The following is a 13470-nucleotide window of genomic DNA, read 5'->3' on the forward strand; positions in this document are numbered from 1 at the left end:
GTGTCGGCCGGGCCCCCTCCGCCGCGGCAAGCCCCACCTTTCGGCTTTCCCGCACCGTCAATCAAAATAGGAAAAAAAACCCGGAGCGGGCTCGGGCCGCCGCCGCCGCTTCAGCCCGCGCGCACAATAAGCATGTCCCCGGCGGCGGCTGCATAGCCCCCGCCAGCGGGGCCTGCGTGCGAGCGACCGAGCCTGCCTGCCTGCCCGCCGCCCGCCCGCGCAGCCAGCCGGCCGGCCGCCCGCCGCTCACACCATGACCGGTACGTACGTAGCGCCCCGCGGCGCTCCTGCTGCGGCCCTGCGCTTCCCGCCGAGCGTCCGTGCGCGAGCGAGGCGAGAGCGGCACTGAGAGCAGCAGCAGGAGGAGCAGGGGGAGGAGGGAGAAGAGGGGCAGGGGCAGCAGCGCGGGGAGGAGGAGGAGGAGGAGGAGGAGGGCTCCGTGCGGGAGGGCGGGGGGAGCGCCGGGGTTAGGGGGGGGGGAGCGGGCGGGAGGGAGGGAGGCCGCGAGAGGGAGGGAGGGAGGGGGGTGATCGCGCCCGTCAGTGACGCTCCCCTCCCCCTCCCCGCTGCGCCCGCAGCTCCCGAGAAGCCCGTGAAACAAGAGGAAATGGCTGCCTTGGACGTGGACAGCAGCAGCCACGGCGAGTACCTCCAGCACGGCAACGGCAACGGCGCCAACGCCGCCTCGGCCTCGGCCGCCGCCGCCCCCCAGGTAAGCGCGGGCCCGCCCGCCCTCCCCCCCCGCCCGCCCTCCCCCCCCGCCGGTGACACGTTGTGAGCGGGAGCCGGTGCCGCCGCCGCTTCCTGTGCGCGCGTCTGCGGGGAGCGCGGCCCCTGCCCCGCGCTCACCGCCACCCCCGTCTCTCCCTGAACCCGCCCCTTGTGGGTAGGACGCGCAGCCGTCACCGCTCGCTCTGCTGGCGGCCACCTGCAGCAAGATCGGCCCGCCGTCGCCGGAGGAGGACGAGGCCGCCGCCGCCGCCGCCTCTCAGCCTGCCGGAGCGGTGAGTGCCCGCCCCGCCGCGCTCGCACGGCCTGCCGGGGGGAGAGACGGCACAGCCAGCCCGCCCGGGGGGAGGGACGGGACACACGGCACTGCCCGCCCGGGGGGAGGGACGATAGCAAGGCCGACCTGCCAGGAGAGGGGTCCCCGGGCTCCCCTGCCTCTCCAGGAGGAGCCTCCTCCCGGGAGCCCGGCGCCCCCCCTCCCCCGCCGCCGCTTTCCAGAGCGGGGGCAGGCGGGAAAGCCGCCTCCCCCGGGCCGGGCACGGGTGAGCGGCGCCGAGGCCGCGGGCATCCCACCTCCACCTCCACCTGAGCCCGCCTGCCACCCGCGCCGCCGCACAAAATGAAGGCTGCCTGGCAGCGGGGCCGCTGCCGCATGTAAAATGGCTGTTTAGGAACCACCGCAGCGGTGGAGAGCTGCTTCCTGTGTCAACGCTGTCTCTTCTAGGTACAGTTATCGTGCGGCCCCTTGTACCACAGCCAGGGCTTCTGTCCTCATTTCTCCTGTACTCGCTGCTCTGAAAGGAGCCCTCGTGACCTTGGGACCCTGGGTGATGAGATGGATCTTGTAGGTTAGAAACCTACATTGGTGGAGGCCGTTTTAACCACCTCTGTAGCAAGAGGCTTCCAGAAAGCTCCATGTGCCTTAGCTGGTCAAGCCAAACTTTTTTTGACATGTGCTCATAAAGCTTAACATAGCCACTGGGAGTTAGTAGAGGTAGGGCATTTTATAGTAACTGTGGCCTAAAATATTGGTATATAGGAAGGGAATTACTCACGATGGCTAAAATGAACAGATTAAGTATCTTTTGATCCTGGTCCTAAGAAAATCACATATATTACCTCACTATAAAGAAGATTTTAAAACAGTCAAAAATAATCTTTTTGTATTTAAAGTAAATCTGGTGTCTTTTAAACTTGCTATAATAGTCTTGAACATAGTTGTGATTCAGTAAACTGAAAAAAAAAAGACTGCAAAGCACTGTACTGGTGGGCTGGTACAGTGATAGCTTTGGAAGACTGTTAAGAAAGGTCAAAACATTAATGATAATGTTAAATACGCTAATTTAAGTACATAAACTAAAATATTCAATGTTTTCACTTGTATGTTTTAGCATACTTTATGTAAAGAGAAACTGAAGCAAAATAGTTGTCTGCAGTTGTGCAGCAGGAATAAAGCTAATGACAGAGACTGCTCTTAAAAAGCTTTCTAGGCATTGCTAGGTGCCTAAATACCTGTGAAATCATGTTGTGTAATATCAGATGTGCACAGTGCTGCAGTATAGAGTGTCACCTCTCTTGCTTAAACATGCTCATTGTAATATGAATGATAATATAAGATAGTTTCTTCCCCCCTTATCTGTCTTAAACCTTATACCTTATTGAAGCTGAAATGAGGCATTTTGAAACTGAGTTTATTGCTTAGTATGAGCAGTCCTAAGGCTTGAATGGGTGCTGGAGTGCTGGTACAGGACAAGTAGTTCTTAGTGGTTCTAAATTGACAAACTAATCTCCAAGAAGAACATTATTCTTATTAAATTTGTGTACAATTATGTTTGTGTGTAACGGGGCTTTTTGGGCAATGTGGAAGCAATTTGTGAGAAGCTGAAACCTTGGTTAAAACTTACTGTAAGTACAAATGCACTTATTAGTGTTCATACATGCAGAGAGGCCCCTCCCATGGATCTGAATGTGGGACTAAATATGAATTGGATACCTACAAAAACTTAACTAAACACTGGAGTTATTTAAGATAATTTTTAAAAAGGAAGGGGAGGGAATCAAGTCCCTGAAACATGTTCCTTTTTTTTTAATTTAATGTAATTTAATGTAATAAAGATTTTTTTTTTTTTTTACTGGTCCATGTATGCATATTTTCAAGGAGTGGGAGAAGGAGGGAGGATCTAAAACGGTTTGAATTTTAGGTAACAACGTGTGTGGAAAACAAAACTTAAGTGCAGGGACACATGTATTTTGTCTTCCTTGGAACTGTGATGTTCTTCCATTTCCCAGGATTATAGATGTATCTGTTTGATTTGTGTGTATAGGTGATAGTGCCTGAGTAACTGCAAGTGCCTTGCAGTTGGGAGCCTTTCCCAGTATCTTCCATACTTGGATTGCAGTTGTGACTGCTGAATGTCTAGTAGGGTTCTCAAACCATGTAAGTGGACAATAGAAGATAAATGAGTAGGCATTTCCTTTTAGAAGCAGTACCATGGTTCTCACATGTGAGTATAGCAGAACTATGTTCTGAGGTTATTTGTTAATGTTTTACTGACATTCCCTCGGTAGGAAATGGCAGGGCTGGAGCCAGTATGCTACACTAGCCAGTTATTGCACACTGCTTTCCTGTCTGAAGTGGTATGCTGCAGCTGCTCCCCAAGAGACCGGGGGAGTGATTTAAAAACAACAGCAACGGCAACAAAACTCCCATAGGAATGCAGGGAATATGGCATGTCTGGGATTTGGGGAGGAGCTGAAGCAAATGCGGACATGTTTGCTGTGGTCTGGTTGGCCCTGTTCTGAGTCCAGAAGTTGGATTGAATGACCTTCAGGGGTCCTTTCCAACTGAAATTACTCTATGATTCTATGTCTGTGTACCCCTTGTATGCCACTGAAATAATTAGAGTGGGAATAAAGAGACTAATGAATATGACCACTGCTGGGTATTAAAAGCAAGTGAAGAAGACGGTTTACAAGAACTAGACTCAACCCTCTCTTCCTGTTGATCCTTCTGTCAGTGAACTGAACAGACTATCTCTAGTCCACAGTTTGGCTCAGGATTCCGGTTACAGCTGTACTTACTTTTGAAGGAGAAAACATTAGCAGACATTACTACTGATCTTGTCTTTGTGTCTTGATGCTGGAGACTGCACTGCGTCTGCTTAGGCTTGGCTGCTGCCTACAAGTTTTATCCTGTCTATGAGTGTCTGACACCAGTGCTTTGTGTCCTGTTATTTGTGTGCCTTTTTTTTTTTTTTTTTAATCTTTGTGTTCATGACTCCCCATCCCCCCACTTGAGACTCTTTCTTAGTGATATACAGCTGCATCTGTGGTTGGTTCAAATGCTGGCCACAGAAACTCCTGCACAGATTATTCCTGCCTGCTTGCATGTAGGAAGCCTTGTTGGAATGGCATGCACAACTGTCTGACCTAAAATGACAGCCCATGTATTTTTGACTTCTCTGTCTGTATTTCTGTCTTGGACATTTGAGGTTTTTTTTTAAAAAAAATATTTATCATTGAATAGTTTCAATATTTATGAATTTGGGGGGAGGGGAAAGGAATGTGGAGAGGGCTAGTTGTAAATACTTATGCTTTAGTTTTCTTTCAGTTCAGACATATGTAAAGATTTTTAGCATGAAGTAAGGAGAAGTAACACAGAAGATGGGAGAGCAGTACATAGGGGAGAAAAGAAGAGAGGAAATGTATTCTAAAATTAAGGTCCAATGTAGTCTTGATAGTCAGACCTAGCTTTAAGAAGCAACAAAGCTGAGATGGAAGCCAGTCGTGTATGTGCTCTTACTTGATTGCAATGCAAAGTAAAGGAGATTCTCTTGAACTATCGTGTTTCCAAGGGTTGTTCTTAACAGTTGTGGTAGGCATGGCTGGGGTAGGTGTTGATACAGTACAAGACTGATGGGAGCAAAGGATGGAAAGTCTGGTGGATAAATTAAGCAGGCTGGCAGGCTGTCTGAGGAGGCTGTTGGCTCTGACTGCAGCCGAAGAATGTCCCAGTTGTGGCAGAGTTAATGGCATCCAGCCAGTGCTCTCCAGGTTGTCCTGATTCTTTAGTGGATGTTTTCTTTGTTTGTATCATTTCTCTATTGTAGACAAGCATTTTGTGTTTTTTTTTTTTTTTTTTACAGATAAAGATGGGACTGTTCTAGGGCTGTGATGGGTTATACTGGACTTTAGAGTTGGCTATCAGGGCTTTACAAACTTAACGAAAATCTGGAATTCCAGTTTATGTTAGCACTGGAGCATTACGTAAGCCCTTTGAGAGGCTACCTGCTAGATTTCACTTTGGGTTGGAATAGTGGTTGTGCTGATAGGATAGAGAAGTGTGTGGGTATCTTAGATTTCATGTTTTGCAATTGGCAAAAATAAGGATGAATGCCTTGCCCTGGTTATCTATGCTTTTCAGCTCTCTGACTTATGTGATGGTTCTGGTGACACCCCAAATACAGTTGTTCTGACATCCACTGGTGATAATGTGGATCCTGATGCTAAATTTATTGATGCACTAAAATGTGTTTGGTCACTGTAGACAACTCTACACAGGATTGTCCTGTATGTTTCTGATTTATATTTGTGCAAACCAGGCAATCTTCAGGTAAAAAAAGTAATGCTTAACGATATTTTTGTTCCCAAGTTGTTCAGAAATTTGTCTTTTAAAGTGCTAATATTGATTTCCTCATTTAAATGATATCTTCTTATTGCTGAATCAGAACCAAGTGTAGAAATTCTTTTACAAGTTTCTTTAGGGCTGATTTTAACAATTTATTTTTATTCCTTCTCACAGTTTTAAATGTAATAGAGCAGCTATGAAAATATACATATTTAAAATATTTGCATATTTAAAAATGACATAAAGAGCATATATGAACAAGTTGTCTCTCAAGTATCAGATATTCCCTGACATATTGGTTGAAATTTTACTAGAACAAACGGTTGAGGCTTGAAGGGGCCTATGGAGATCCAGTTGAAACCACTGCTCAAAACAGATCTAGGGCAAGTTGCTTAGGACTGTGCTCAGAGTTCTGAATGTCTGCAGGGATGAGGACTCCACAACCTCTCAATTTCTTCAAGTTTTTAATCACCATTACAGTTTTTTTTTTTAAAAAAATCTATTTATATGGAATTTCTTACATTCAATTTTTGCCTGTTGTCTCTTGTCCCTTCACTGGGTACTGCTAAGAAGAGTCTCTTCCTTACAGCCTTTTAATCAGGTGGTTACATAAGCTGAAAAGATCTGCCCTGAGCCTTCTCAAGGCTAAACGGTCCCAGCATTCCCAGCCTCTCCTTGTATGTCAAATGCTCTGATTCCTTGCTCATCCTCGTGGCCCCTAAGTGGACTCGCGTGCATTTGTTCATGTCTTTCCTATACTGAGGCTGCCGTAGCAGGATGATGTTCCAGATGGGGTCCCACCAGAGCGGAGTAGAAGAGAAGGATCCCCTCTCTTGGCCTGCCAGTGATGCTTTTCCTAATGGAGCTCAGTTTGTTGTTGTTGACCCCTGTTCAACTCTGGTATCCAGGACCTCCAGGTCCTTTCCTGCAAGGTGCTTTCTAATTGATCGGCTCCCAGCCTATACCGGTGCGTGAGATTAATCTTCCTCAGATGCATGGCTTTGCATTTGCTTTCTTCTCCTTGATGAGAGTTTGTGTTTCCTCATTTCCCAGGCTGTTGGGGTCCTCTGAATGGCAGCACAACCATCTTGTGTATCAACTCTTCTAGGTGTGTACCATCTGCAGACTTGCCAAGGGTGCTCTCTGTCCAGTGTCTTGGCCATTAATGAATATGTTAAACAGTGCTGGCTCACGTGCCAGCTTCTGGAGTAAACTACTAGTGACTGATGGCCTTTGTGTCAGACAGTGGATCGCTACACTCTGAACCTGGCAGTTCAGCCAGTTTTCAGTCCACCTATCCAACCTGTTCTTCATCTGTTTTTCTGTAAGGATGTTAAGGGAGACTGTGTTGAAAGCTGAGATGAACAATGTCTCCTCACCCTTATCCACCAAGCTGTTTAGCTGGCAGTCAGGTTGGTTAGCATCGTTCGTCAACTATCTTGATCACCTTGTCCTCCATATGCTTGGAAGTTACAGTTACTCCTCTGTGGCTTTCCCAGGGTCAAGGTGAGGCTGACCAGTTTGTAGTTCATCACATCCTTCTTGCCCCTTCTGATGATTAGGTAGAGCCACCAGAACCTAAGTTGAAGGCATAAGGAATCCAAACTGTTTAATGCAAACTTGTACTCAAAATTCTAGTTACTTATGCAACTAAATAGAGAATAATGTTAAAAAATGAAATGAAAATGAAATGGAAAAAAAAATGCCGCTTCCTCCTGGTGTCTTATTCCTTAGTACAGTAGTTCTCTTGTTTCTCCTAGGGATGCATCAGGGATAGATCATCTTAGCCTAGATAGGCTGCGAACTTCTAGTGATAAAAACAGGCTAAAAAAAATGAAGGTTTTGGCCCAGTTGTCTGTCAAGCAAAAAGAGGTGCATCTTCCTTAAATAAAAGTGTTACGTGTTAGGTATGGTTTAGCAAATTAAGGATGTCTTTAAAAATAGCATTATAAGCAGCCCCAACTAATACTTTTTTCCCCTGAAACAGTATTTGATTCTCTAAACTTTCGATACTCGTTAATGTATTTCTCTGAGTTGAGTGACTTCATTGGCAGAAGAAGGCTGAAACATGCAACAGAATTAATTTGGCTTAACGAGCACCTTTGTGTCAGTGGAACCACAGTGACTGACAGTGAGCATGTTCTTAACCTAGGGCAAATACAAGATAGAATGCATTAGCTCATGGCTTAATGAAAGAGTTGAAGCAAGTACATTTTATCTTAATATTTGTAATAACCTAAGAATGCACAGATAGTTTGCTGTAGCATGGTAAACACATGGTATTAAACTCATGCATTTGAACACTCAGTCTTTTGTAAAACAACAATTTGGATGAGACACTGGTCAATCTTGTTCATTAAGTATGTGATGCTTCATCAGATTTCCTGATGCTCTTGTTCCTAGACTAACTGGAGCAAAAGTGACTTTCTGAAGTGTGCTGTAAAAGTGGTCCCCAGCAGACTGGTATAGATGAATTAGTGTTTTAGCAGCCAAATACTGATTGCTAAATGCCATGTGTCCAGTTCATCATGTATGGCCTGTTGAAATGCAAGTGCCTACAACATGCATATGATGATGGCATCTCTCCCCTTCCAGTTTACTTTGGTGAAGAGTGTTTTATTTTTTCCAATCCAAGTCCCATCCCTCAACATGTTTTAAGTCGCCTTTTAAGGGTATTTATCTTCTGTATGAGCTTGTCTCTTGTCATCTTCTTCATTTAACTTAATCTTCCTTTGGTTTCTTCTGAATGGATTGAACCAAATGCAATTACTAGAGTTTTACTTATTATGACTCTTCATTATTAAGGGATGGGAATTTCAACTTGGGGAGAGAAATCACATTGTGTTACCTAATGAAAATAATAAAACCTTATTTAAGAATCAAAAGACAGACTGGCGGTCAGTTGCTGCTTCCACGCTTTGGGATACTTGACCTTTGTTCAGGTGAACCTACCATTTGATTTTAATTCTTCCAGTGTCCTGTTCCAGCTACTTTTGCTCTGTTCCTGTCTCGTTCTCTTGTTTCCTGACACTCCTTCCAATGAATTCCTTGTTGCTTCCTGTTCCTTCCTCCTTGGCTAAGCAGTGCTAATGCTGAACTTTCCTCAGATCTTTTCCCCTTCTCTTGACACACGACCTTTGGATTGCAGGCGGACGGCCTTCTCTTAAAAGAATGGCTTCCAAATAACTCCTGTCTGTCTATCAGTTGATCAGAATCGTTGCTTTATCTCTATCCTTTAAGTAATTCTAACACATGGCTGAGAGAGAAAAGCTGTTCAATTTAGGACTGTGCTCTTAAGGATCAGTGAGTGAGTGAGATGTAGATGTTGCTGCTTACAGGACTTTGAGGTTCTAAAGTAATTCTTAATTGCTTCTGGATGTGAATGATAGCTATGTTTTAATTAGGAAAAAAAGACACTCCAAGAAATATCTGACCAGCAGTTCAATCTTTGAGGAAGGATGTAACAGTTGAGCTTGTTATGACAAAGCAATGGCAAGTTGAGGTTAGAGATCATCCTCAAACACTCTTTTACCATAGAGGGTTCTTTCCTGCTTTAATGCTAGTAATTTTGATAGCTGCCAGATAGGTTCTTGAAGGCCTCGCCCTCTTTTGCCCCTCCCTCTTCATAATTCATGTGGCAGTCCCTGATAACAGCTAGCTATGGAAGCACCGTGTGAATAGCAGGCATTGCACACACCATCCACAGAAGGGCTTCATGTGCATGACCACCCTGTCCTTCATCCTCAGGGACCTCTGCAGCATCTGATAAGAAAGAGGCTGTGTTGAACTAACATCTTATAGAGCAGAGTTGGGGGCAGATTTTAAGAGTATTGCAGAAAGGTGAGGAGAGGTGTGTGCCCAAGACGCAAATGGCAAAGGCCATTGATTGGAGATGTGGAAATCAAGATACTTTGGGGTAGGAGTAGAGAATAAAAAAGTAGGTTGTGTCTGCATAGTGAAGAAGATAGGTTCTCTTTGTACTATTGCTAGAAGGGATGCACTTTGTATAGATATACTGTTGCTTATTAAGTGAGTGCAGTTAGAGTCTAAACACTTAACACTTGGTTATACACAGCAGTCTTAGGTAAGCCGGGTGTGTATCCTATTACTTTTTATTTACCTGTTTTAATGGATATTATCAGCATATTAAAATACATCTCTTCTTATAATCACACAGGTCAAGTTGTCGTGATGATTTTTTGGCTTTTCGTATTTTCGGATTCCTGTTTACTTACGACTTTTCTCAGTCTTCTGATGTTCAATAAAATGTTCAGTTAATAAATATTTATGTACTGCTTGACTGATCAGTTATGAACTTTCTTTTCACCATTTCAGCAACTAGTAGCTGCATGTAAATATTGCTCAACATCAGAGTTTTTGTGATAACAGAGGAAAGTGGATTTTTTTAACCTATTTCTATATAGGATGGTACAATATAGAATATTGCAAAAACTTGTCCAATCTCATAAGTGACAATCTTGAAAGACTAAAGGATTTTAATTGATCTTTAAATGAAAGGATAGATAATCACCATGAGAGGAAACCAAATAGTAGAATGAGATTGCCAAAACCCCTTTTTTCTTCTTCTGGTTTTTAAAACGTTAAGATCCTAAAATTAGTTGTTTTTGGTGATTCTGTACCTACTTACTAATAAACTATTTGAAAGCTTATATGTATCTTTCAGGGTAAAAGGAAGGTATTTTTACAGCTATTAAAATAATGTAGAACAGAGATGTGGCTTTTCTTATCAGAAAATAATATAATTTATTTTTTAGAAATAAATAATGCACATTTCATTTTGTATATATGAATTTTTCAGTTTTGCAGCTCAGAATAGAATAAGAAGGTGAAACTAGCAAAGGCCCAGCTTAAGTTGTGGGGTACTTGTTCCCTGATGCAGGGCGTGGGGTTGACTCGGGCTGGCTAAATCCAGCCACATGTTAGACGAGAGTTGCTTCTGGGCTGTTTTTGTCATACCCAGGTTTTATTGTAAAGGAAATCAGAGCACAGCATCAGAAGGATGCTGTGAGATGCTCTCGGTAGGTCCTCTAATAGGAGTGATCGCAGAGTCAGTACCAAAGGACCCACTAGCTTTTATTCCTGTGTACTGTCAACTCTGCCAAGAGGAATTAGTTTCACAGTTAATGCTGAATGAGTTGTAGGACAAGTTACTTGATTATTACTAAATATTAAGTCATTCCACTGAGGTGCTGGAGGACCAGTAGTACTGTATTTAGGATAAACTTACCTGCATGTCTGCATCTTTTTAAAACTGATGTCTGCTTAAAATACCATGTTGGCTGACTACGGAAATCTGAGCTAAGCACTGTAGGATGTTAACTCTAATTCTTAATACTCTATTCTGAAAAAGCTTGCTTTGGTAAAGAAAGGTAAGTGCAATTTACCTTTCCTTTACTGAATAAGAAACAAAGGCGTAGTACATTTATCCTTAGGGTTCTTCAATCATTAACCATCCATGGGTCTGCTCTGAAACACTGACCTGTTCTATTGTTTCAACTTAATGAAGACAGATATTTTTTTTCCTCAAACACATATGACTAATCAAACTGTCATTTCAGTGTAAAAGTCCTTAGTTTTGGAGACCTTTTTTGGTAGCACAACCATAACTCACATAGGCTTACAAATATTAGGGGTTATCTTATGTCCAATTTAAGCAGGGGCTATCCAGTCTTTCCAACCTCACGACTGAGCTAGTTTTTAACCTTCTATGTTGCCAAGAGACACAGACACTCGGACACAACCTGCATGTGCACATGCAGGACTGTGCTCACGCACACTAAGTGATCACACGCACACAGGTGTGCGCACCAGAGAGCCAAAAAGCAGTGGGACCCAGGAGGTAGAGGTGATGTGGCTTTGCTGCACATGGGTGCAATAGGTGTCGGGCCTGGTAAAATGTATAGCCAAATCCCAGGGTGGCCTGGTGATGCTAGAGCTTAGCGGCCACTGCCAGCTCACTTCTTCCCACTGCCAAGGATTTGGATTATCCAGCAGCCCCCCCACCAGAATTACCCTGCTGCTGGTCACGTGGCATAAACATGGCATAGGAGCTGCATTTGACCTGCTTGAGAGCCCCATGCAGCTTGCAGTGCACAGGTTGGTTACCCTCAGTTAGGCATTAGCTCACTTAAAAAAAAAATCTGTATTTTGTGGTTCTAACCTAGCTGCTGCTGTTTATATGGGCTGCATTGCATGTTTCTTGGTAGTTCATCAATCTCTGGTATTGAATTGCATGATTGTTCTAGCATGTACTATATATGTCTTCTGTTTTAACTTTTTCTTTTCTTTTTTCATTCAGACAGGGGATTTGACTTCTGTACAATTAGCAGGAACTCCAAGTAGATGGGAGGTCTTGTCTGCAGCTCCTGCCACTATAAAGGATGAAGCTGGTAATATAGTACAGATCCCAGGTGCTGCCACAGTAACTTCAAGTGGGCAGTATGTCCTTCCTATTCAGAGTTTGCAAAATCAACAAATCTTTTCTGTTGCACCAGGATCAGATTCATCGAATGGTACAGTGTCTAATGTACAGTATCAAGTAATACCCCAGATCCAGACGGCGGATGGTCAGCAGGTTCAGCTTGGCTTTGCAACCTCTTCTGATAATAGTGGCATAAATCAAGAAACTGGTCAAATTCAGATCATTCCTGGCTCAAATCAAACCATAATTGCCTCTGGAGCACAGAATATCTTATCACAGTCCGGTCAAGTCCAAGTTCAGGGAGTTGCAATCGGTGGTTCGTCTTTTCCTGGCCAAGCACAAGTAGTTGCAAACGTCCCTCTTGGACTGCCAGGAAATATTACTTTTGTACCCATCAATAGTGTTGATCTAGATTCTCTGGGACTTGGCAGTGGTTCTCAAACCATGACAGCAGGCATTAATGCAGATGGGCACTTGATAAATACCGGACAGGCCATGGATAGTTCAGATACTTCTGAAAGGACTGGTGAGCAAGTTTCTCCTGAAATTACAGAAACCACCGCTGATAACGACTTGTTCGTGCCAACATCATCTTCATCACAATTGCCCGTCACCATAGACAGTTCAAGTATATTGGAACAAAATGCAAACAACTTGACCACAACCAGTGGCCAAGTTCACAGTTCTGATCTTCAGGGAAATTACATCCAGACATCGGTCTCTGATGACACGCAGGCTCAGAATATTCAGGTCTCCACCGCACAGCCAATTGTACAACACATACAGCTTCAAGAGTCCCAGCAGCCAACCAGCCAAGCCCAGATTGTACAAGGCATCACGCAGCAGACAATCCATGGGGTGCAGGCAAGTCAGAGTATATCGCAGCAGGCTCTTCAGAATCTTCAGCTGCAGTTGAATCCTGGAACTTTTTTAATTCAGGCACAAACAGTGACCCCTTCTGGGCAGATAACCTGGCAGACATTTCAAGTGCAAGGAGTTCAGAATTTGCAGAACTTGCAAATTCAGAATGCACCAGGTCAACAAATAACTCTCACACCTGTGCAGACTCTCACTCTTGGTCAAGTTGCAGCAGGTGGGACGTTGACATCAACTCCAGTTAGTCTAAGCACTGCTCAATTGCCAAACCTACAGACAGTTACAGTGAACTCTATAGATTCTGCTGGTATTCAGCTGCATCAAGGAGAAAATGCTGGCAGCCCTGCAGGTATTTACTCTTTTTGTGTAAAATTGTTTTTATTGCATGTAGTTGGTTTGAACAATGATAATCATAAGATTATTGTTTTGCTACAGAAAGCTACAAAATACAGTGAATTAAAGTGATGGTAGCTTTTATTTGAAACTACTGTTTCACAAGAAACAACGGTAATGATAGCATATACTCCCATCCTACTTCTTAAATTATAAGCTCATATTAGATAACAGCACTTCTAATATAATGTCTAGTAGTGCTTATAAGTGTAATAAAGCAGAAAGTCTATGTTCTGAATTGAGAGGAAGGAAATCTGACTGTTGGCTACCACACGTCCAGGACAGTGATGTCATTAGTTTACCCCTTCCTTCCCAGTCCTGAATGGATAAAGTTTTCTGGAAGATCGATTGCTATTGTTTGTTAGTTCCTGAAAAAAAAATGGACTTCTGAGGTACTCTTACT

The 13470-nt window shown here is 44.0% G+C and overlaps 1 protein-coding gene across 1 annotated transcript in view; it reads left to right on the plus strand.

The window, feature by feature from the left end:
* The first annotated feature begins 211 nt into the window (after window positions 1-211).
* Window positions 212-13470, plus strand: part of SP3 (Sp3 transcription factor) — a 31249-nt gene continuing 17990 nt past the window's right edge. The window contains exons 1-4 of the mRNA XM_088527037.1: window positions 212-260; window positions 579-712; window positions 891-1004; window positions 11676-13023. Coding sequence (XP_088383163.1) covers window positions 254-260; window positions 579-712; window positions 891-1004; window positions 11676-13023 — 1603 coding nt within the window. The 5' untranslated portion in view covers window positions 212-253. The remainder of the gene's footprint in view (window positions 261-578; window positions 713-890; window positions 1005-11675; window positions 13024-13470) is intronic.

The sequence above is a fragment of the Tinamus guttatus genome, unplaced genomic scaffold, assembly GCF_059628265.1.
Source record: "Tinamus guttatus ecotype Peru unplaced genomic scaffold, ASM5962826v1 Tinamus_guttatus_pri_ptg000260l, whole genome shotgun sequence".
In the NCBI taxonomy this organism is placed as follows: Eukaryota; Metazoa; Chordata; class Aves; order Tinamiformes; family Tinamidae; genus Tinamus; species Tinamus guttatus.